Source organism: Nycticebus coucang, chromosome 21 (genome assembly GCF_027406575.1).
Source record: "Nycticebus coucang isolate mNycCou1 chromosome 21, mNycCou1.pri, whole genome shotgun sequence".
Taxonomy (NCBI): domain Eukaryota; kingdom Metazoa; phylum Chordata; class Mammalia; order Primates; family Lorisidae; genus Nycticebus; species Nycticebus coucang.
In genome coordinates this window covers 53,238,372-53,262,742 of record NC_069800.1, presented here as the reverse complement: position 1 = coordinate 53,262,742, position 24,371 = coordinate 53,238,372, and the positions used below count along the sequence as shown (strand labels likewise).

The window sequence follows — 24,371 nt, the reverse complement described above, 5'->3', positions numbered from 1 at the left end:
CTGACTGTAAACAATTTAACCTACTTATACATATTTTCTAAAAGGCAAATAAAATGCTCTTACTGTAAAATAAAGAAATAAGAAGTAAGGTAATCCAGAAAATATAGTTTTGAATGTGCGACTGCCCAAGCATGGATACATCAGACAACAGCATGGAGAAGTCACATCTACTCACAGAGAGACTCATGGGAACATGGTTGACAAGCTGGGCTCCCGGGCAACGCGAGCGTCACCAGCAGCAAGGCCACTGGCGATGTGACTTTCTATAGGGCAGACAACTGCTGGGCCACAGAGAAACACAGGAGCTTCCCCATCCTACAGAAGGTCCAGGATCATGGTGCCCCAGCAGCCTCGCCCACCCTCCTCCTCCTCCTCTGGCTCACATTCAGTCCACCAGCAAGTCGGTCAGTTTCACACTTAGACTGTGTCCAGGACTGACTGCTTCTCCCCAGCTGTGCCACTGTCCTCCCGCCCCCCAACCTCTGCCACCTCTCACCTAGACGCTTGCATCTGCCTCTTGCTGCTGTTGCTGGTACAATTAAGTCATATCATGCCACCCCCCTGCCCAAACCCCCTGTTGTTTGTTGCAAACAACCAGAGTTCTTTCAGTGGCCTACAGGGGTCCCCTGAGTGGCTGTTCCCTCTACTCCAGTCATGCTGGCTGTGCTGCACGCTGGCTGGGCACGTGAGGCTTGGGACTGCTCCCCCCAACGGCCACAGGGTTCCCTTTTTCTCCTTCCTCAGGCCTTTGCTCAGCTTTCTCTTCCCTGACGAGACCAACCTTCATCACCCGGTCCATAAAACATCGCAAACCCCAGCACTCCCTTCTTGGCTTTTTCTCAAATTCTTATCACTGTACAGTTCCCTTGCTTGTCTTACTTGTTTTCTGTCTTCCACCACTAGACTGTCAGCTGTAGGAAGGGTTCTGTCTATTTGGTTCTATACATATTTGTTGAATGACCAGATGAGTTCATCCCACCAGCACCTTGGAGTCAGGCCCAGGAGACAAAGTGCTGGGGAGTTGTTTGTGGGACGGCAGACACCACTCCTCACAGGCTGGGCCTCGGCTCTGAGCTGGGTCCTGTGTCTTCACTCCAGTTCTCTTTATGGTCATGTATAGAACTGAGATGGGAAAATGGAAGCCAGTGGCTGAATCCAATCTGTAGATGTGCTCTGTGAGGCCTGTATAATCTGTATAGGTTTTTCTTCTTTTTAATTTTTTGCTACTAATTTAAATCTTTTTAATTGGGAAATTTTTTTCTTTTTTCTTTTTTTAACAAGAGTTGCAATGGCTCTTTCTTGCCACTTCTCTCTTTCTTTCTTTCTTTCTCTCTCTCTCTTTCTTGAGACAGAGTCTCACTTTGTTGTTCTCAGTAGAGTGCGGGGCCATAGCATTATCATAATTCACAGCAATCTCAGTCTCAAGTGATCCTCTTGCCTCAGCCTCCCAAGTAGCTGGGACTACAGGCACTTGCCACAACACCTCACTAGTTTGTCTATTTCTCGTAGAGATAGGGTCTCGCTCTTGCTCAGACTGGTCTCGAACTCCTAAGCTCAAGCAATCCACCCGCCTTGGCCTCCCAGAGTGCTAGGATTATAGGTGTGTGCCACTGCATCCAGCTTTTAGGGAAATTTCTTATAAAACATTTCCGTTTTTTTTTTTTTGATTCGGAATAACTGACCCTCTGCATGGCAACAGCTGGCTTTAAATGAACAGGGTTACCCCTGTCTATTGGTAAGGATCCCACTTTCAGACCTCATCTAACCTTAATATCAAATACCATCACATTGGGGGTTAGAGCTTCAGTATATAAATTTTAGGGGTACAAAATGCAGTCCATCACACTAATGATCCCCCCCGAATTAACTGGGTTAAGAGTTGGCTTTTCAACATCCCTTAGAGCTGTACTGCCCAATACAGCAGCCACATTTGTAATTTATTAAGATTAAACAAAATAAAAAATTCAGTTCTTTGGTTGCACTTGCCACATTTCATTTACTCAATAGTCACCTGTGGCTAGTGGCTGTCACAGTGGACAGTCATCTAGAACATTTCCATCATCACAGAACGGTTATTGGACGGAGCTCCTTAGTAAATTGGTGTTACATTAAACTCCCTCCTGATGTCCAGACTCTCAATCTCTCAGGCTGTTTCCACCTGTCGCCTCCAGTGGCTTTTGGAGATGGGGGTGACAAAATTAAACTTGTTATATAAGAAGAGGAAAAGACCATCTGTTTATTCTTTATACATTCTAAGTCCAGAAGACTTCAGCTCAAGCAGGAAGCAGCAAGCCCACTACTAGCACACAGGAAGGTGGCCAGAGTGTTAGCCTTGAACTCACCAATAACAGGTATCTGCATACTCATACAAAGACATGGGAACTAAATAACCTTATGCTGAATGATAGCTGGGTCATAGATGAGATTGAGAAGGCAATTGCCAAAATTTTGGAGCAAAACAATAATAAAAACACGAATTATCAGAACCTGTGGGATACTGCAAAGACAGTCCTCAGAGGGAAATTTATTGCGTTGCAAGCCTTCCTCAAGAGAACGGAAAGAGAGGAAGTTGATAACTTAATAGGACATCTTAAGGAACTGGAAAAGGAAGAACATTCCAACTCCAAATCCAGCAGAAGAAAAGAAATAACTAAAATTAGAGCAGAATTAAATGAAATCGAAAACAAAAGAATTATTCAAAAGATCAATGAATCAAAAAGTTGGTTTTTTGAAAAATTCAACAAAATTGATAAATCTTTCACCAACCTAATCAAAAATAGAAAATTAAAGTCCCTAATATCATCAATCAGAAATGACAAAGGCGAAATAACAACAGATATCTCAGAAATTCAAAAAATCCTTAATGAATACTACAAAAAACTTTATTCTCAGAAATATGAAAATCTGAAAGAAATTGACCAATACTTGGAAGCACGCCAACTTCCTAGACTTAATCAGAAAGAATTGTAAATGCTGAACAGACCTATATCAAGTACTAAAATAGAATCAACTATATGAAATCTCCCAAAAAAGAAGAGTCTGGGACCATATGGCTTCACATCAGAATTCTACCAAACCTCTAAAGGAACTAGTACCTATATTACTCAACCTTTGCCAAAACATCAAAAAAGAAGGAAAACTTCCCAACACATTGTATGAAGCAAATATCACCCTGATCCCCAAACCAGGAAAAGACCCAATAAGAAAAGAAAACTATAAACCGATATCTTTAATGAACACAGATGCAAAAATATTCAATAAGATCCTAGCAAACAGAATCCAGCAACACATCAAACGAATTATACACCATGACCAAGTGGGTTTTATCCCAGGGTCTCAAGGTTGGTTCAATATATGTAAATCTATAAATATATCACATAAACAAACTAAAAAACAAAGACCATATGATTCTCTCAATAGATGCAGAAAAAGCTTTTGATAATATCCAGCATCCTTTCATGATCAGAACACTTAAGAAAATAGGTATAGAAGGCACTTTTCTTAAACTGATAGAGGCCATCTACAGCAAACCCACAGCCAATATCGTATTGAATGGTGTAAAGTTGAAAACATTTCCACCCAGATCAGGAACCAGGTAAGGTTGCCCATTGTCTCCACTGCTTTTTAACATTGTAATGGAAGTCTTAGCCATCGCAATCAGGCAAGAAAAGGCAATCAAGGGTATACAAATAGGGTCAGAGGAGATCAAACTTTCACTCTTCGCAGATGATATGATTTTATACCTGGAAAACCTCAGGGACTTAACCACTTAAAAGGAGTTTCAAGAAATACAGTAGCATCTCAGGATACAAAATCAATACTCACAAATAAGTAGCTTTTATATATACCAATAATAGTCAAGCCAAAAAAACAGTCAAGGAATCTATTCCCTTTACAGTTGTGCCAAAGAAGATGAAATATTTGGGAATCTCCCTAAGAAAGGACGTGAAAGATCTCTATAAGGAGAATTATGAAACTCTGAGAAAAGAAATAGCTGAAGATGTTAACAAATGGAAAAACATACCATGCTCATGGCTAGAAAGAATCAACATTGTTAAAATGTCCATATTACCCAAAGCAATTTACAAATTTAATGCAATCCCTATCAAAGCACGACTGTCATACTTTAAAGATCTGGAAAAAAATAATATTTCATTTTATATGGAATCAGAAAAAACCTCGAATAGCCAAGACATTACTCAGAAATAAAAACAAATCAGGAGGAATCACGCTACCAGACTTCAAACTATACTATAAATCTATAGTGATCAAAACAGCATGGTATTGGCACAAAAATAGGTAGATGTATGGAACAGAATTGAGAACCAAGAGATGAATCCAGACACTTATCATCATTTGATCTTTGATAAGCCCAAATATAAAAATATAAATTGGGGGAAAGATTACCTATTTAACAAATGGTGCTGGGAGAATTAGGTGGTGACTTGTAGAAGACTGAAACTGGACCCACACCTTTCACCATTAACAAGAATTGACTCTCACTGGATAAAAGATTTAAACTTAAGACATGAAAATATAAAGATTCTTGGAGAGAGTGCAAGAGAAACACTTGAAGAAATTGGCCTGGGAGAATACTTTATGAGGAGGATGCCCCAGGCAATTGAAGCAACACCAAAACTATATTTACTGGGCTATGATCAAAGTAAAAAGCTTCTGCACAGCCAAGAACACAGTAAGTAAAGCAGGCAGACAGCCCTCAGAATGGGAGAGGATATTTGCAGGCTATGCTTCTGACCAAGGTTTGATAACCAGAATCCACAGAGAACTTGAACTTATTAATAAGAAAAGAACAAGTAATCCCATTTCATTGTGGGCAAAGGACTTGAACATAAGCTTCTCTGAAGAAGATAGGTGCCTGGCCTACAGACTCATGAAATAATGCTCATCATCTTTAATCATCAGAGAAATGCAAATCAAAACCACTTTGAGATATCATCTAATTCCAGTAAGAGTGGCTCATGTAACAAAATCCCAAAATTACAGATACTGGCGTGGATGTGGAGAAAAGGGAACACTTCTGCACTGCTGGTAGGAGTGCAAGCTAATACGTCCCTTTTGGAAAGAAGTATGGAGAATACTTTGGGATCTAAAAGTAGACCTGCCACTTGATCCTGCAATTCCTCTACTAGGTATATATCCAAAAGACCAAAATTCACTTTCTAACAAAGATATTTGTACCAGATTGTTCATTGCAGCTCAATTCATAATAGCCAAGTCATGGAAGAAGCCCAAATGCCCATCAACCCATGAATGGATTAATAAATTGTGGTATATGTATACCATGGAATTTTATGCAGCCTTTAAAAAGATGGAGACTTTACCTCTTTTATGTTTACATGGATAGAGATGGAACATATCCTACTTAGTAAAGTATCTCAAGAATGGAAGAAAAATATCCAATGTACTCAGTACTATTATGAAACTAATTTACAATCACTCACATTTTCATATGAAGAATAGATCACAACTATGGCCCACGATGAAGGAGGAAGGAGGGAGGCTTGGGGGGGGAGGTCAGATCAAGGGAGGGTGAATGGTGGGATCACACTTATGGTGCATAATGCAAGGGTACATGTTGGATCTATTAGTATAGAGTATAAATGTCTTAACACAATAATTAAGTAAACGAGATGAGGTATATATTAACCAGTGTGATGTAAGTGTTCCTAATTCTATATGAAGTCAGCACATTGTACCCCATAAATGCATTTGTGTATACATGATCCATGTGTTTATGATTTAATTAAAAAAAAAAAGTGTTAGCCTCCCTGCTGCATGGGGCGAGGGTGCTAATGTGTATGGGGAAGCCTCACTCCATCGTGTGCAGAAGAGTTTGCTGATTCACACCAGGAAACCTGACTTCAATCCAGCAGTCTATGGGATGCCAAATCCAGCTCCTACCTTGACTGACACAGTGAGCTCAGACAGACTTAGCCTGCTCAAAACTGGCTGGGCCGGGACAGCCCATAAGTTGCTGCTGCCAAGAAGAAATGATGCCACTTTGCCAGGAGGAGGCCACTGGGCTCTAAGCTCAGTTACACCCACGCCCACCACTTGAGTTGCGAGGACACGCCTCATTGATGAAATAAGCCAGAGGTGGGGACCCAAAGGGATGACCTGTCTGTTCCCCAAGTCACCACTAGGCTTGTAATTTGCTCCATCCATTCCTGGTCTCAGGACCCATGGATTTGTTAAGAGAATGCGGAACAAGATCACAAGACGTAAGCATGAGGAACAGCCTTATCAGTGCTTGTCAGTTTCACAAAGTATTTCAAAGACAGTGTTTAAATCAGTTGCCAATATTGAAAAATAATAAGGAATTTTCACATGTGAGCTGTGATGCCATGGCACTCTACCGAGGGTGATTAAAAAAAATATATATATATTATATATATGAAATTTTAGGGATCACCTTGAAAAATGGAAAGAGTTGGTCTTTTTGAGATTCATTCTAGTGTGGCAGCGATGCGCTGAAGCCGGTCACACCCTCAGTCCCCAGCTCTGGTGGGGACTATGGTCTCTGGTTTGCTGTAGGTCCCATCATTCCCTATGCCATTGTACCCAGCTTACGTCTCTCTTTTACATTATTTGTGCCACCCCTCTCCTATCTGAATTTGAATCCTGATTGAGAAGAACCGTATTTCAGAGCAGGTTCAATCCACAACCATTGCACTGTTTAAAAAAGGGTAGCATTTATTCGTGAGTCAAGATATAAATATTTCTTTTCAGTTTGCCATTTGTTTTCTGTTTTGTTTGCTTGTTTTTGTTGTCTTCACTTCGCTTTTTGTGTTTTGTTTTTTGTTTTTCTTTTGGAGACAGGGTCTTACTCTATTGCCTCAGACAGAGTGTAATGGTGCTGTCATAGCTTATAGCAGTCTCAAACTCCTGGGCTCAAGCTCCTGCCTCAGCTTCCAGAGTAGCTGGGACTATAGTGTGTGCCACCATGCCTAGCTAATTTTTCTATTTCTTGTAGAGACAGAGTCTCGCTCTTTTTCAGGCTGGCCTTGAACTCCTGACCTTAAGCAATCCTCCTGTCTCAGCCTCCCAGAATGCTAGGATTACAGGTGTGAACTATGGCACCCAGACTGACTTCCAGGATTCTTTGCCATGAAAAAAAATTTCTTTTAGGTGAACTTGTCTGTCTTTTCATTTGTGGATTTTGGACTTCAGAGTCATGGTTAGGAAAGCCTTTTCCACTCCAAGGTCATAAAAATTTTGTTCCTTCTCATTCTAGTACTTTTATGACCTTATATTTAACATTTAAAGAGTGGATCCATTTAGATTATTTTCTAGTAATAGGAATGGGTATTTTTTCCCATGTGGCTAACCTGTTCCAAAACCATTGATTGAATAATAGTCCACCTTTTCCCATCTTCCCCACGTACTAAATTCCCTTATGTGTGGAGTCTCTCTCTGTATTGTGTGGGTCAGTAAGTCTATTCCCACTAGAAGCATGCTGTTGGATTGCTGAAGCTTTATAATGTGTTTAAATATTGATATGCTTAGTATTTCACTGCTGTTCTTTTGCATAGTTTTTTGAGTCTAACCTCCTAGTTCACAGAAAAGGAAATACAAATTGGCCTATGATCTAGACAAATGTTCAACCTCACTCAGAAGACAAGACTTAAACATTAGTAATATAAGAAGACATTACTTTTCAAGCATCAGACTGGCAAAAAATTAGGTGATACCTGTAGAAAATGAGTTTAAACCAGTCGAATCCCTTCAGAGGACAACATGGACATATCTATCAAATTTAACTATGGACTTGCACCTTCACCTCAAATCTAACTTTTGGAAATTTGTCCTTGAGATCGACTCATAGAAAAACAAAATAATATCCAGATAGCCAGATTGGTGGTATTGCAAAGATTGGAAAGAGGCCAATAGCCCCCAGTTTACGCGTTCCATCACTGATGGGGCGTCATTCATGGGGACGACAGGCACCTGTGGAAAGGGATGAGAAGCTCTGTGTACATATTGACTTAGAAAGGTCTCCAGGCTGTGCAGCTAAAGGAAGAGAGTGAAGTGAAGAAGTGAGTGCTTAGTGCATCATCTATGAAAATGAGAACATAGGCAAGGGTTTCTGCTCCATCTGCCAGAATGCCCTTCTGAAAGGCTGTGAGGTGTACAAAATTGCACTAAAATAATAGAGTTCATGGGGAAAAGTAGGGTTACTCAAAAGCAATGCAACTCTGTATCCAGAGCATTAACAAAAGCAATAACAATCCTAATAAAAATAATAGCATGGTAGGCGGCGCCTGTGGCTCAAAGAGGTAGGGAACTGGCCCCATATACTGGAGGTGGTGGGTTCAAGCTCAGCCCCGGCCAAAAACTACAAAAATTAATAATAATAATAATAGCATGGTGGGGAAAAAAAGGTAAATAAATAATTAAAAAAGAAGTGCTATATTAAATAGAGGATTTTACTTATAAAAAATTTTTATTTAGGGTAGTGCCTGTAGCTCAAAGGAGTAGGGCGCTGCCCCCATATGCTGGAGGTGGTGGGTTCAAACCCAGCCCCTGCCAAAAACTGCAAAAAAAAAAAAAACAAAACTTTTTTTTATTTAGTTTACTTTTTTTTTTTTTTTGAGACAGAGTCTCACTTTGTCACCCTGGGTAGAGTGATGTGGCATCATAGCTCACAGCAACGTCCGATTCATGGGCTCCAGCCATCCTCTTGCCTCAGCCTCCCAAGTAGCTGGGACTGCAGCCGCCCACCACAATGCCTGGCCATTTTTAGAGACAGTGTCTCGCTATTGCTCAGGCTGGTCTTGAACTCCTGAGCTCAAGTGACCCACCGGTCTTGGCCTCCCAGGGTGCTAGGATTGCAGGCGTGAACCACCGCACCTGGCCTAGGCTTGCCACACACACCTGTGTTGGGTATTCCACATTCAGCTGCCACTGGCGTAAGTGTGGGGAGACGACACAAAGGAAGCCCCGCAGCCGACTTGCACTTCTGGTCGAGACTGAGTGACCAGGTCTAAATTTACCCTCTCAGTTAAACTAGTTTGAATACCATGTTTCCAAGACCAGGGCATCAGGCATGAAGGACAGTGCTCGTTGGGAGAGGGGAGACGCGGAGGTGGGGTGAGCTCAGGATCATTCCCACAGTAAGGTTTCCAGGGAGGATGAACAACTCGCTGAGAAGGGAGGATGAAGCTGCAAGCCAGGAGAGGCCGATGTGGCTTGAATTTGCAGAGCAGAACTCCCAGGGAAAGGGAACTGTACTGGGAGAGCTTGGGGACAGTTCCTCTGGAGGATACCTGAGAACTGAGGGGCTCATGGGTGTGAGGAGATAACCCAGGGCTGGGAGGGAACCCCTGGAAAGGACTATATATAAACAACAACTTCCGAGCTCAAAACAGAGTCGGGAAGCGTTCCTGTCCCCACTAGCCAGAGCAAAAGCTCTGGATGCATGGATCACTGGCTGCAAAACTCAGAAGGGTTAGTTTCAGTCTTGGGAAACATTTGCTCTAAACTGAACACTGCTCTGACTTGAAAGAATCAAACTATTTCTAGGTAACCTGACTGCATCCTAGAACAAAGCTCTACAGTAGTTACAGGAATATGAACATATCCAGGATTGGTGGTGCCCGTAACTCCGTGGGTAGGACGCTGGCCACATACACCAAGGCTGGTGGGTTCGAACCCGGCCTGGGCCAGCTAAACAACAATGATAACTGCAACAACAACAACAAATAGCCAGGCATGTGGTGGGCGCCTGTAGTCCCAGCTACTTGGGAGGCTGAGGCAAGAGAATCACTTAAGCCCAAGAGTCTGAGATTGCTGTGAGCTGTGATGGCACAGCACTCTATAGTGAGACTCTGTCTCAAAAAAAAAAAAAATGTAGCATCTAACAAGGTAACATTAAACTCATGGGCTCAAGCCATCCTCTTGCCTCAGCCTCCCAAGTAGCTGGGACTACAGGCGCCCACCACAATGCCTGGCCATTTTTAGAGACAGTGTCTTGCTATTGCTCAGGCGTCCAATTGAAACTTATCAGGCATGTAAGGAGGTAGTAAAATATGACCAGAGAAAAGCAAGGAGAACTAGCCCAGAAATGACAGCAGTGACAAAGCTGGACGAGGCCATTAAAAGACAGACTACACCTGGATCCTGTCTGTTCAAGAAGCCGGAGGAAAGATTGAATCTGTTAAGTAGAGGTATGGAACTTATTTATTTATTTTTTTTAAAAAGACCAAAACCAAACTTCTGGAGCCGAAAACTATATAGAAGATGAACAAAGAAAACTGGGTATAATTAACAGCAGATTAGATCCTGCAGAAGAAAAGTGAACTTGGGAATGGTGAACAGCAGAAAAAATATTTGAAGAAATATTGGCTAAAATATTGCCAAATTTAGGCCAGGCGCGGTGGCTCATGTCTATAATCCCCGCGCTCTGGGAGGCCGAGGCAGATGGATTGCCTGAGCTCAGGAGTTCGAGACCAGCCTGAACAACAGCAAGACACTGTCTCTAAAAATAACCGGGCGTTGTGGTGGGTGCCTGTAGTCCCAGCCGCTTGGGAGGCTGAGGCCAAAGGATTGCTTGAGGTTGCTGTGAGCTGTGACACCATAGCACTCTAGCCTGGGGCAAGACAGTGAGACTCTGTCTCAAAAAAAGGAAAAATTTCTAAATTTGTCGAAAACTATAAATCTACTGATCTAAGAATTGCAATGAATCCAAAGCACAAGAATCATAAAGAAAACTGAATCCAAAGCACAAGAGTCATAAAGAAAATTACATCAAAGCACATAATAATAATAATACAAGTGCTAAAGAGAAATTCCGAAACTGTAGTTCCCCTAACATCATTTCCTTCTTTATGGATCCATATGAACTAATTCTTGTCATACGAACGAGCAATATAACAGATTGCTTATATTTTACTTATATTTGCAAAAAGAAGTTCTGAACGGGTTCACAAGAAATGAAGGACAAGATTGGAAACTGGGTGGATGGAGGACAGGGTGGGAGAAAGACTTCTATAGATGCCTGAACTAGATAAACCCATAACCTGCTCCAAAAAGTAATGTGAAAGAGGAGTAACTTTTAATATGTCTTTTCTCTTATTAATGCAAAAGGAAGCCATCAGAGGAAGAGGAAACAAGGAGGGAATGCTAATGGGCATAGGGTTTCTTTTCAGGGGGACACAAATATGGAATTAGATAGTGGCAATGGTTGCACCACTTTGTGAACGTTCTAAAAACCACTCAATGGAAGGCTTTAAAAGCATAAAGTTTATGGTGTGTGAATTATAGCAAAGTTAATTAAAACACAGACAACAGGAATTTATACATGCTCATTGCTAAAAAAAAAATAGAGGGAATCAAAGAATTTAAACACAGGAATGGACATAAAAGATCATCACATCTAGGACTTAGTGAGTTCAGAGCATGAATTTGGAGAGAGGATCCTTCATCAAATACACCTGGGAAAATTGCTGCCTGAATTCCATTCTTGGGAAGTCACAGGTACAACAGCCTGCAAAGGCTCTGATAAGTTCTGCAGCAAAGGCTCTGATAAGTTCTGCAGCACAGACATCTCTTCACCTTTGTGGCTATTCACTATTCACTATACACTATTCACTAAATATCTTTGAAGTATTTGACACGACCCCTCCCAACTCCTTTACTTTTTCCTGGAACACTTGTTAGCACTGGATCTGTGAGCACAGATCAGGAAAGCTTAGTGACTTGTCCAAAGTCATCCAGTTTATTGGCATAGGGATGATGTTAGATTTCATAAATCCAACAGAGATTTCATGAATCCAACACATATGGGTTTCAGAGGTCTTGAGCTGACATTACTGGCTTAGGAACTCTTTTACCCAGCTGTTAATTTCTTTACATATCCTTGGATCACACGTTTCCATGCTGCTCCTGAATGGCTGACCATGGGTTCTGAGCTTCAGTGTTAATGTGCGCTGGCTTTTGGCAAATGCAAAAGAGATTTCCATTGGAGAGGGCTCCCTCTGCTTTTGAGTCCCCCTACAACACAAAGTTCCCTCAAAGGGGAGTTTATGCTGATTTAGATGGCTCAACAGTCTCAAATTGGTATTCCTCTTTTCTGTTACCACGGGTACATATTGAAATTGAGAATTCAGGAAATAGAAATGAACTCAGAAAGAACATAGACCATCAGACCTGATGATAATAATAATAATAATTAACATTTGTAGAGCATGTAGCTTGTGCCAAGCCCTGCTCTAAATACCTTACTTAATTAACTGATTTAATTATCATAGCACACTCCTCCGCTATGAGGTAGGTAATATTAGTATCCTCAGTTCACAGGGGAAGAAACTGAGGTGCTAAGAAGTAACTTAGCTCAAGGTCACACAGCTGGCACACTGTAGTATTGGGATGTTAACTCAATCTGACTTCAGAGTTCCAGCTTTTAACTGTTTTTATTGAGCACTACCATGGTACTTAAGGAACAACAGAAATAAAAAGAAAATCCAGCTCTCCTGAGCCTCATCTGATTTGTCCATGTCACATTCCATTTAGTTACCCCGACAGCCCCATGAGGTCACCTCTATTGCTATGATGCCAGTTTCACAGGTGAGGAAACTGAGGCAGACTGAAGTCCAAATGCCTTCCCCAGTCACACGGCCGTCTGTGAGCTAGAGCTAGGACTGCCTGCAGCCTGGGTCCACAGCTCTTACGCCCTCCATGAAAGTTCTTAGAACACACTCTTGAGATTTTTTTCCCCTCCTTTCAATCTTTGTGGCCGTTTCTGTGCATAGCAGTGTTTTATCAGGAGAAGCCAAAAAGAAACACAAAAATCAAACCCATAAGAAATACATTCAGCTATAAAAACCCCAAGGTGAACTTAAAGAAAATAAACAACCACGTGAAGGCTGAAAGGGTGCTGTGAACTTCTCTTTTACGTAAGTTTATTGTATATTTGGTGGAGGGGCAGTGTTATCCAAACAGATACAAATCTCAAACCAGGGCCTTTTGGGGTGATGGCTGTGTTCACGTTTCTGGAAGTTCGTGAGATTAGCTAGAAGAACCGGGATGGGGATCCCAGCTTCTCTAAGTCCTGCTCTATGACCTCACATGAGCCCCTCTGTGATGGTGCCTCAGTTTACTCATATGTAAAATGATGGGGTGGCGGGTCCTTTTTGGTTTTGCAAAATCGTAGTTTTAATTCTTAGAAAGAAGAAAGACTCAGTCAGCCTTCACCTTCCTCCTCACTCCCTCTTTCCACCAGAACACTAAGCCCCACCATCATCTTCCATTCTGAAATGCTCGGAATATTTGAGAGTTTAGTTCTCCACTGGAACAACTCAAAAAAAAAAAAAGTTAATAGGAAGCACATGGGCATAGTGTGGGAGTGTTCCGTGCGTTTGTATTTGAAAAAAATACCTGAGGAGGAATATGTCAGGCTTGCAAATATGTCAGCCTGGGCTGTCTCAAGAGCAGTTTACGGCCATTAGCATGGGGCTGAAGGCAGCTAACTGGGACAAAGCCCAGCTGCTGCTGTGGCCCTTCTGGCATCAGGACCATGAGGATGATAAGAAAATAACCCGGACTATTCCCATGGTGGAGCTGGAACAGGGCAGGAGATGCTTTTGGATTTGTGAGGGGCTGAGCCTGGTCGAGAGAATCACCTTCTAGACGGATCTACTATGGTGTGGAGGGGCAGGATGGGAGCGAGGTTATGTGCCTGGGTTCTGCAGTGCCACTAACTGCCCGGCTCGCATCCCGCTGCCATGGCTGTGTGCCCTCAGGAAAGTTGTCGAACCTCTTTGTGCCTCGCTTTTTCTGCTTGAAAGATGGGGGTGATGATGGAATCTATGCCACAGGGGTACTGGGAGGATGGAGAAGAACGGTTTTCTAGTGCAGGGCTCAGGAGAGTGGCGGGAGTCCTGAAGGAGTTGGGGAAATGTCAGCGCTTAGCGGGAGCAGCGCAGGATCCACAATTCTGGAAACTGGAGTCTGACTCCTAGCTCTGAACATTTATTAGCTCTGTCATCCCAGGCAAGTCCCTTGCTCCCCTGCACCTCACTTTCATCATCTGTTAGGTCAGGGTTGGTGCCCACCTCATGTGGTTGCTGCAAGGATCAGAGAAGAAATAACATCATTCTGCATATCCTGGGCAGGGAGGGCTCCTCTAACGCGCCCATCTCATCTCCCTTTAACCGCCATGCCCAAGACTCATGAGCCTCCTGTGGGGTCCTCTGGGTGCCTCCTCCTGCTCCTGGTGCCTGGTCTCCCTCACAGGGCCCTCCCCAAATGGTTGGTGACAGTCCCCACTCCTCCCTGGTCATGGTTCAGCACTCTACTCTGGTTGTGTTCTTCGTGGACTTTATCAAATTTTGTAATTACTACTTATTTGTTAATTGGTTATCGCCTGCTTCTCTCCATGCAGAGCTGCCTTTGTTGACTGCCGTGCCCTCAGTGCCTAAAAGGGTGCCAGGCATAAAGTTGATGCTCAAAATTTGGAGTGACTATATTATATGGCTATAACTTAAATCATTTATTACGCAGCTGGGTAGGGGGCATGTCAAAATGGGGTAGGGTGGACTGTTCAAGCTCTGTAGCCTCAGAAGCCTTGAAGCAGCAAGTTCAGTTTCTATCTGAAGAGTGGGACAAAACTGGCTTGAGATTGACACTAATGCAAGTTCAAGTTCAGTGTCTTCACAAGCCTCTATTATTTGGATTGGTCCCATAATTCATTCCCCTCTTAGATGGGTCCCAGCAGCTTATCTCCTCCAGCAGGACACAGAAAAGGCACCGTTGGGACACAGAGATGGCAGAGGAGGCAGGAGAGTGCTGTGGTGAAGGTCACGGGCTTTAGAGTGTGGCTAGGGTCTGAGATTCTACCAGACACCCCCCAAGAAACTCAGTACAGTCCATTTCCATTACACTTGCAGTAACAGCTAAACTTCTTGCTCTGATATCGGACAAATCAGTCATTTCTTCTATGCCTCAGTTTCCTCTTCTGTCAAATGGGAATAATACAGTACCAACATTTCAGAGTGTCAAGAAGGTTATAGGAGATGATCCATACAACATCACCTGGCACCTCCAGTGTTCATTCAGTCAAGGTCAGTTAATGGCATGGTTAATCAAGTTTGATGCAGACCTTCATGGAAAGCTATTCCAAGGGCTCAGCATGAATTGTCATCACCCCTTTTCTCTACACACAAGCTGAGATCATTCACTGTTCCTTCACAAATTTTTTTCCGTATAAGTCTTCCCTTCACAACCATTTTTATCATTTCCTTATTAAAAATTAAAATAAAAAAGATTAAATGACCATTCCTTTAAGTAATTTTTTTTTTACGCAAAAGTACAGTCAAAGCTGGGCTTGGTGGTATGCACCTGTAAGTCCCAACTACTTGGGAGGCTAAAGCAGAAGGATAGCTTGAGGCCAGGAGTTTGAGACCAGCCTGGGCAACACGGTGAGACCCTGTCTCAGTAAAAAAAAAAAAAAAAAAAATGAAGAAGAAGAAAAAAGACAAGTACAATCACTTATTAGCCCACTAGCTTGTCATCACCCTTTCAGTTTTACATTTTACTTTTCAGAACCTTGATAGGCATTTTCCCACATTTTACAAAGGAAAAGAATAGCAGAAAAGGGATCTCCCAGATTGCTGCCACCAGCCCCCTGCTCCACGCATGAACTCCAACGTGTTCCCCAGGGGGCATCAGAACAGAGAAGAGACCCCTGGATGACCCAGGAGGATCCAGCAAGCCAGTTTCATGACACGTGCAGTGAGGCATTACACAATGGGGTTCTTTCTTTCCTATCTAAGGCTACCCTCAAGGGGTGGGTAGCCATGAACCTCCTGCCTGTAATAACAGCTTCTTTACCTGCCCATCCAATATTCCCAGAACCTGACATTTTTCTGCGTCTCTACGATAGACTTGGCTATCTCGTCCCACTTAAAATACAAGCCGCCTCTTTCCCACAACCCTCAAGGCCCCAGGTGATTTGGCCCTGCTCTCTGCCCAAGACCCTTTCTTCCTTTGTGCCCTCTGACCCTGCTCCATCCTCACTGCCCCCTCCTCAGTGCCTCAAACACATTGAGATATTTCCCTCCACACAGCGTCTGCACTGGTTGATCCCTCTGGCTGAATGCTCTTCCATGAGATGTCCAGTTGGCTGACTCTGCCCTACCCTCTGAGGCTTTGTCTAATACCATTTCTTCAAAGAGCCCGATGACTTGATCTAAAGCTATAAATACCACCTCTCCTGACCTCCCAAGTGCTCATCACCCTCTATCCCAACATCATTTTTATTTGCTTTATTATATTCAACCACTCCCAAAATTATCTGGCTTCTTGGTTGACTTGATCATTGCCAGTCCTTCCCAGCTGCCAGGTGATGGTCCTGAGGGCAAGTCTCATCTATGTAGTCCACTACTGTAACTCTAGTCCTCGAGAGAGAGCGTGGCGCACAGTAGGTGCTTAATAAATCTGCTGAATAAATGAGTGAATGGACACCCAACTCAGAGATGGGTGGGGAGGGCCGCAGCAGCACACTGACCGTGCATCTGGTAGGTGTATGGGCTCTGTCCAGGGGATGGGGTGCTGAAGCTGGAGCCATAGCTGAGGAATCCACTCTGGCCAGGGGAATGGTTCAAGCTGTCTTCTGTCTTGATGCCTTTGAAGGAGGGGAAAAAAAGCACCACAGACACATGATTAGGATGTATGACTGTCACCCCCAGAAGAGGTGCTGAGTCAAGACAGCATGCCATTTTTTTGTCCTCGCCACCAGGAAGCGCAAACTGGTGACTTATCAGCCAAAGTCAGCCTACAAACACATTTTGCTTGGTCTGCATATTTTTTTTTCTGCAGTTTTTGTCCAGGGCTGGGTTTGAACCCACCACGCCCCGGTATATGGGGACAACGCCCTACTCCTTGAGCCACAGGAGCCGCCCTGGTCTGCATATTTTTAAGGGAAATCTAATTTAGTAGATTTTGTTCAAAAATCGGAAGATTATGGAGTTATGGCTTCCTGGAGCAACAGATCCTGGTCCAGCAATACCACGTCTGCATTCCCATGTGACGACTGGCTGCCTTTTCGCTTTCCATACTAGCTTCACGACGTTGATCATTGAGGCTGGTTTTAAGGTGCTATTTTCTTTTTTATCTATCCTTTTGACACTATCAAAAAAGTGGGGAAAGCAAAAGCAGGCAGTCATCTTCAAGGTACCTGCCTGGCTCTGGGGGTACATGAGTCTGCAGCCCTTTTTCCACTGAGCAGCAACGTGCACGGCTTAAATGTCCATTAGGATTTTGAGTGAAGGTGTTAACTGAACTGTGCCTCCTCTGCAAACATGATGCCACTTAAGTGTAAGACACACTCTCCACTCCTCTCCTGGGAGACTTGCTTATTCCAAGGCCACAGTTACAAATCTGCCTTCTGTTCAGCCAACTCTGCACGCTTCCCCGAAGCACGGGCACCAGCCCTGGGAGCAACTGGCTGGGAAAGGGACTGTATGGGGGCAGGAGCTGATCCATCAACAGTCCATTCATTCTATTTTTATTGAAAATGTAATTAATGCACTGTGGAAAAACAGGCTTGCATTTTATATGTTTTTTAAAACATTTAGATTTCATTTTTCTAGTAATTAATTTTATTTCACCAACATATCAGTTCACGATGAATTGGAAATAAAAAAGCAAAACCCCTGAACTGGTGTTTCAAGCCAGATAGGAAGTGCTGCTCCTTAAAAGATTGAATTCAGGGTGGCGCCTGTAGATCAGTGAGTAGTGTACCGGCCCCATATATTGAGGGTGGCGAGTTTGAACCCAGCCCCAACCAAACTGCAACAAAAAAATAGCAGGGCGGGCCTGTAGTCCCAGCTACTCGGGAGGCTGAGGCAAGAGAATCGCCTAAGCCCAAGAGCTGGAGGTTGCTGTGAGCTGTGAAGCCACAGCACTCTACTGAGGGTGACAAAATGAGACTCTATTAAAAAAAAACAAATATATATATATAGAAAAAACTGAGGCAAGAGGCGTGGTGCCTGTGGCTCAAAGGAGTAGGGCACCGGCCCCATATACCGGAGGTGGCGAGTTCAAACCCAGCCCCAGCCAAAAACTGAAAAAAAAAAAAAAAAGATTAAATTCAATCAGAATTCAATCTTTTAGGGAGACCAATCTCCTCAGATCTCCTATTCCCAGAGCGTTACTGATGAACATCTTCACTACCTAGAGACAGAGACCTCTACAGGATGCTCAGAAACTGGCTACAGGTTCTACTGGCTTGTGCTCATGGACGCACTGAGGTGACTGTGTGCATTTCAGAGTGGATGCCAACAGCAGAGACCCGTGAGCTTCCATTCATTGATGCTGCAACTCTGCTCAGTACCTACGACGTGCTGGGAGATACAGATTCTTGATGCTGGAGGCACAGCAGGGCTCGCAGCTTACATTCCAGTGGGAGGAGAATAACCACAGAAAAATAAGTAAAACACAAAATCTAGAGGACCACATAAATTGGTCTCTGGGCAACAGGGGAGAACATCATTGGTTCCGAGACCCCTGGTGTGCTCATCTGATGAGTTGCACACTCTTCTCCCTGCCATCTTATTAACCTCACACTAACACAATCCTCCAAGCACGACGAATATTTTTTAGACTCCACTTACAGTCTTAAGGTCCTAGGAGGAAGAATAAAGCAGAGAAGAAGGTAGCAAAATAGGCTGAAGGGGAGTTGGAATTTGGAAGTTTAAATAGAGCAATCTGGAAAGATTCTACCTGGGGTGGGGGTGACATTTGGACAAAGACTCAAAGGAAGAGAGGGAACAAGACTTGTGGATGGAGAAATAGCTGTCTAGGCAGAGGGAACGATGTATGCAAAGGTCCTGAGGCAGGATCATACTTGGTATGTTGGATGAGCAAACAGTAAGAAGAAGGCCAGTGTGACTGGAGCAGAGAGAGGGGGATAGCGGGGGGCGATGAGGTCAGAGAAGCCACGGGGTGGGGTCAGGGCAGACATACCGCATTGGAAAACCACTGGCTTTGACCTTGAGAGGAGCCTCAGAGGACTGTGGGCAGAGGACAGACAGAAAATGGTTTGTGTTTAAAATGTCAGCAGCCCCTGTATCTATGCAGCAATGTGAAATTTTTTTTTTTTTTTTAGACAGAGTCTCACTCTGTGGCCCTCAGTTGAGTGCTGTGGCATCATAGCTCACAGCAACCTCCAACTCCTGGGCTTAGGCGATTCTCTTGCCTCAGCCTCCTGAGTAGCTGGAACTATAGGCAGCTGCCACAATGCCCAGCTATTTTTTTGTTGCAGTTCAGCAGGGGCCGGGATCGAACCTGCCACCCTTGGCATATGGGGCCAGCACCCTACTCACTGAGCCACAGGCGCCGCCCATGATTTTAGATCAGCGCACTGCACTGAATGGCCCAGCATCCTCATTTCCTATCCTGGCTCTGGGTGGTCATGTAGCCAGGTCTCTCTACACTCCAGGGCTCAATTTTCTCATGAATACAATAACAATTTTGAACCAAAGTAGTACCTCCACTTCTCCACTGATTGTGTATCACCCACTTGGTCTTCCAATATCCCAGGACCATTAATACAATGATTAATTCCTTGTATTTTTTTTACCATCAACACAATGATTCATTTCATGCTTTTTTTTTTTTTTTTTTTTTAAGAGGTAGGATCTCCTTCTGTCGCCCAGGCTGGAATGCAGTGGCGCAACTGCAGCTCACTATGACTCCTGAGCTCAAGTGACTCTCCCACTTCAGCCTCCTAATTAGCTGAGACAATAAGCCCATGTCACCTAATTAAAAAAATGTTTTTTATAGAGACAGGGTCTTGCTATGTTGTCCAGGCAGGTCTTGAACTCCTGGCCTGAAGTGATCTTCCTCAAAGTGCTGCAACTTCAAGTGCTATATTTCATTTCACATACTCAAAAAAATCAACTCAATTTAAAACTGTCTGCTTACTTGCCCTAAGCAATAATGACCAAGCAATTGCAGGCTCAATGTGCAATATACAGCATATATGGTTTATGCGCATATAGTGTATGCATATACTATATAAAATGCATGTTAAAGTAAACACACAACTATAAAATGCCTTTAAAGTCCATTTGTGTACATGCCAGGCACCCCGTAATCCAGGGAGCACAGCAGGTGACCCTTACAAATGATCCCTGAGGCCCACCTCCAGCTCCACTGCCCACGGTTCTAACTGAGCTCTTTGCTGTCCATGATCTGATGATCCTTTGCTTTTGGAGACAGAGTCTCACTATGTCGCCCTCGGTAGAGTGCTCTGGTGTCACAGCTCACAGCAACCCCAAACTCTTGGTCTTTAGCCATTCTCTTGCCTCAGCCTCCTAAGTATCTGGGACTGCAGGCACCTGCCACAACGCCCCGCTTTTTTTTGTTGCAGTTATCTTTGCTGTTTAGCTGGCCTGGGCCGGGTTGGAACTTGCCAACCTTGGTGTATGTGTCTGTCGCAGTAACCACTGTGCTATGGGCGCTGAGCCTGATCTGATGATCTTGCTTGCTCCAGCTTTGTGCTTGTAGGCTGTGGCTACCTAATGGAATAATTTGGGGCAGGGGGAAGCAAAGGAAAACAAAAGAAGGCCTCCATCCCCAGGAATTTTTCTAGAAGAAAAGTTCCACCCTGGAGTTTCAGAGGCAGCACCCAGGCTGGCCTATCATGTTTCCTTGAGCAGCACAAGAAGGTGTTAAAAGATCCTACAAGATAGACGGGAAAGTGCAGTCTGTGTTTGAATACTGAATTCCTCTGGTCCCTGAGTTTCCAGTCCCACCAGTGGATGCCAACAGATTCATTTTCTCTTTCAGCAGATCTCTGCTTATTCATTAAGAAAATTCGGATCTACTTGGTAGATTGAAAACTGTGGCCACCGTGTTTTGCAGCTCCTCTTGTCAAGAGGTGGCGTGCATTTTCCCACCCCTAGAATCTAGGCCGGCCTCATGACACATGAGGACTAACAGAGTGGTTGACATGAGTGTGAATTCTGGAGACTCAGCATCAAGAGGCTTCGAAGCTTCTAGCTTCATGCCCCTGGAAACCTGAGCCCACCATGCCGTGAAGGAGCCCAGGATGATGGCCCAGGTGTGCCAACTGTGCCAGCCCCCACTGACCTGCCAGCTGAACACAGCAGCATGAGAGGAGCCAGGGGAGGCCAGCAGGAGGCCCACCTCACCAACCAACAGAATTAGGAGAAATAACACATCAGTATTTTAAGCCACCAAGTTCTGGGGTGGCTTGTTACACAACTATAGACAACAAAAATGCTTTACTGTTATCTGGGAACGTGGAACAGGCATCTACGTCATGATCTAGAAACTCTACTCTTAGGTTTCTACCTCCAAGAAATGCACAGAGATGCTGATTGCACCGTCCTATGTAGTGGGAAGCAAACAAATACCCCAAACCCTAAATGAACACCTATAGGAGAATGGATAAATGACTTTATAATAATGGAGTATTATACGTTAGTGAAGATGAATGAACTATATTTACATGTATGAATAGGGTTAAAATTGACAGAAGTCAGGTGGAAAAAGCAAGTTGTAAAAGAATGCATACTAAAAGACACAAGGTATATAAAATTTTAAGACATGCTTAAAATACTCTTACATCATGGTCAGCAAATTCCAGCCCATAGGTCAAGTGTGATCTGCTGCCTGTTTTTGTAAATAAAGTTTTATTGAAACACAGACATGCCCATTCATTTATGTATTGTCTGTGGCTTCTTTCCCATTCCAATGGAGTAGTTGAAATAGAGTCTGTATGGTCCGCAAAGACAAAAGTATTTACTATCTCGTTTTTTGCAGAAAAGTTTGCTGCCTCCTCTTCTACAAAAAAAATGCAGGGGAACAATAAACAGCAGAATCAGGGGTGGGGTATCTCTGGGAAAAAAGGAAGGCCACCTCCCTCTATTAAGTTGGATGGTCAATTCACAGGTGTGTGTAGTATTACTCTTTATGCTTTTAGTATACGTCTTAAATATTGCATAAGCAATTGAGAAAAAAAATACTCAATACTCCCAGTGTCCTTGTCTCTAGTGTGTTCAAGTGGGTTATTTCCCTCCAGCTATTTAAACAAAAGTAAACAGTGCTATTTGCCAAGGAGCAATGAAAAAAGTTTCCCAACAAGAGTCGACAAAGTTTGCCCAGACGATGAGCAAACACTCTTGCTGGAGTGCAGGCATATGCAAGGGGAAACGGCTCTTCATCCCACCTGTTATTGTTGTGACATAGACATAGGTGTGTGTGCATGGCAGCCTGGCTTCTACTCAGACAGCTGGTATTTACTGAGCATTTCTCTTGGGCCAGGCCCTCAGAGGAAGCCCTTCACCTAGATCAGGGACCATGGGCCAAATCTGGCCTGCTGCCTGTTTGTGTAAATAAAGTTTTATTGGAACATAGACATACCCATTATTTTACATACTGCCTGGCTGCTTTCACGCTATAATGGCAGAGCTCAGTAGCTGTGATAGCAACTGTATGGCAAACAAAGTAAAAATTATGTACTGAGCTGGCTCTTTACAGAAAAATCTAGCCACCCTCTGATAGAGATGACCTCATTTAATCCTTACAAGAACCATGAGGAGGCCAGATTAGCATTACTCCCACTGTATGAATGAGGAAACTGAGGCTCAGGGAGGTGAGGCCATTGGCCCAGCGTCTTACAACCAGCAATAGGCAGGTGAGATGTGAATCCAGGCACAGAATTCCAGGACATGTGCTCTTATCACAGAGGCTGCAACATTCAGGAGCAGACTCTCCGAAAGTAACTGAGACGGTAAAATAACTTTGAACCCAATTAATTTCCCTCTGATGCCATGTTTTGTCTGGAGCAGGACTAGTTTTCTCTTTTATGTGAAAAATAATATGGCTTCATTTTTCTTGGCTGTCAGCCAAGCTGGGTAACGTACGTGTGATTGTATTATAAGCCCTTCTAGCAAAGGAAGGAAAGAAAGTTAGAAAAGATGCCCACACCTGTTGGCCAAAGTCTGTCATAGGTAATCCCCCAGGATTTATGGAATGCACACCCAGGCTGTAGAGCTCAGCAGGGAGGGCACGGACTCCAGAGGGAGGCTGCCTGGGTTTAGCTCCACTTCTGCTTCCAAACAGCTGGGTGACCTTGGGTGAGTTATTTATCTCCCCTGAGCCTCTATTTCTTTATCCCTCAAGGGAGGATAATGATGTGACCTTCCTCGTAGGGTTGAGGTGGGGATTAAAGGAATTAACGGACATAAAGCAATGTGAAAGACAGGCAGTCAGCGGTGGTGACTACTACTAATGCCTGACCTGCTGCCCGGACAGGACCTGTCAATCCCACCTCCAGAGTCCTTCCCTACTCTGTCTCCTTCTGTCTGCCCCACTGCCATGGCCTTGCTCCAGGCTTCCAACATTGCCTTCTCCATCTGTCTCCCATTGGGCCTTTCTGCTTCTCCTTGATTCCAGCCTCCCCACAGCAGCCAAAGTGATCTTTAAAAAACCCAAATTGTACCATATCACCCACTGCTTACAAACTCGCCAGTGGTTTCCCTTCTCACTTGGAATAAAATCCCCAAATCTTTTCTGACCTTGAAGGTCCTGCCCACCATGTCCCATTCTCTCTGGCTGCTGGTTTTCCTGGATTTGCCAGATTCCTTCCCATTCCCACGGGCCACCCTTCTTCCTGGACACTCTCCTGTCTGGGTTGGCACAAGCCCTTCTCTCAATTCTCAGCTGACTTGGCTCCTACTGAGAGGGCCTTCCCTGGTCCTGGAATCTGAAATGAGTCTTCCTTTTTTTCTCTCTTGCCATTTGCTCTTCCTTTGCATCATGCGTCATAATTTGAAATAGCACATACGATTTAAAAAATCCGTTCAATTTTTTCCCCCTGTAGGCTAGGATTTACAAACTCAAATATTTTCAGGGGACAGACAGATAATTCAAGGGACTAACAGGGGCTGGGTGGGGACTCAGAGCCAGGCAACAGGAACAGTCTATAGAGGTCCTGAATATCCAGATCTTCCTCATCTCGATACCAAAAATGTGGACTCAGTGCTGCTCAAGCACCTGTTTCAGACTGTAAGCTCTGTGAAGACAAGGCCCCTTCTGCTTTGCTGAACATTGTATGCCTAGCACATGACTTGATATTGAATGAATGAAGGAAGGGATAAATGAATGAATGAACAGCACAGAGGTAGACAGGAAGAATAGGGTAGAAAGAAATACAGTAGAGGGTGGTGCCTGTAGCTTGGGGCACCGGCCTCATATACCGAGGGTGGTAGGTTTGAACCCAGCCCCTGCTAAACTGCAACAAAAAAGTAGCTGGGTATTGTGGTGGGCGCCTGTAGTCCCAGTTACTCAGGAGGCTGAGTCAAAAGAATCGCCTAAGCCCA

General features: G+C 43.9%; 1 protein-coding gene across 4 annotated transcripts in view; it reads right to left on the bottom strand.

Moving 5' to 3' along the window:
- EYA2 (EYA transcriptional coactivator and phosphatase 2) overlaps positions 1-24,371 on the bottom strand; it is a 279,314-nt gene that overhangs the window by 135,520 nt on the left and 119,423 nt on the right. For all 4 annotated transcript variants that reach the window (XM_053574516.1, XM_053574515.1, XM_053574518.1 and 1 more), the window contains one exon: positions 16,526-16,642. In XM_053574516.1, coding sequence (XP_053430491.1) covers positions 16,526-16,642 — 117 coding nt within the window. The remainder of the gene's footprint in view (positions 1-16,525; positions 16,643-24,371) is intronic.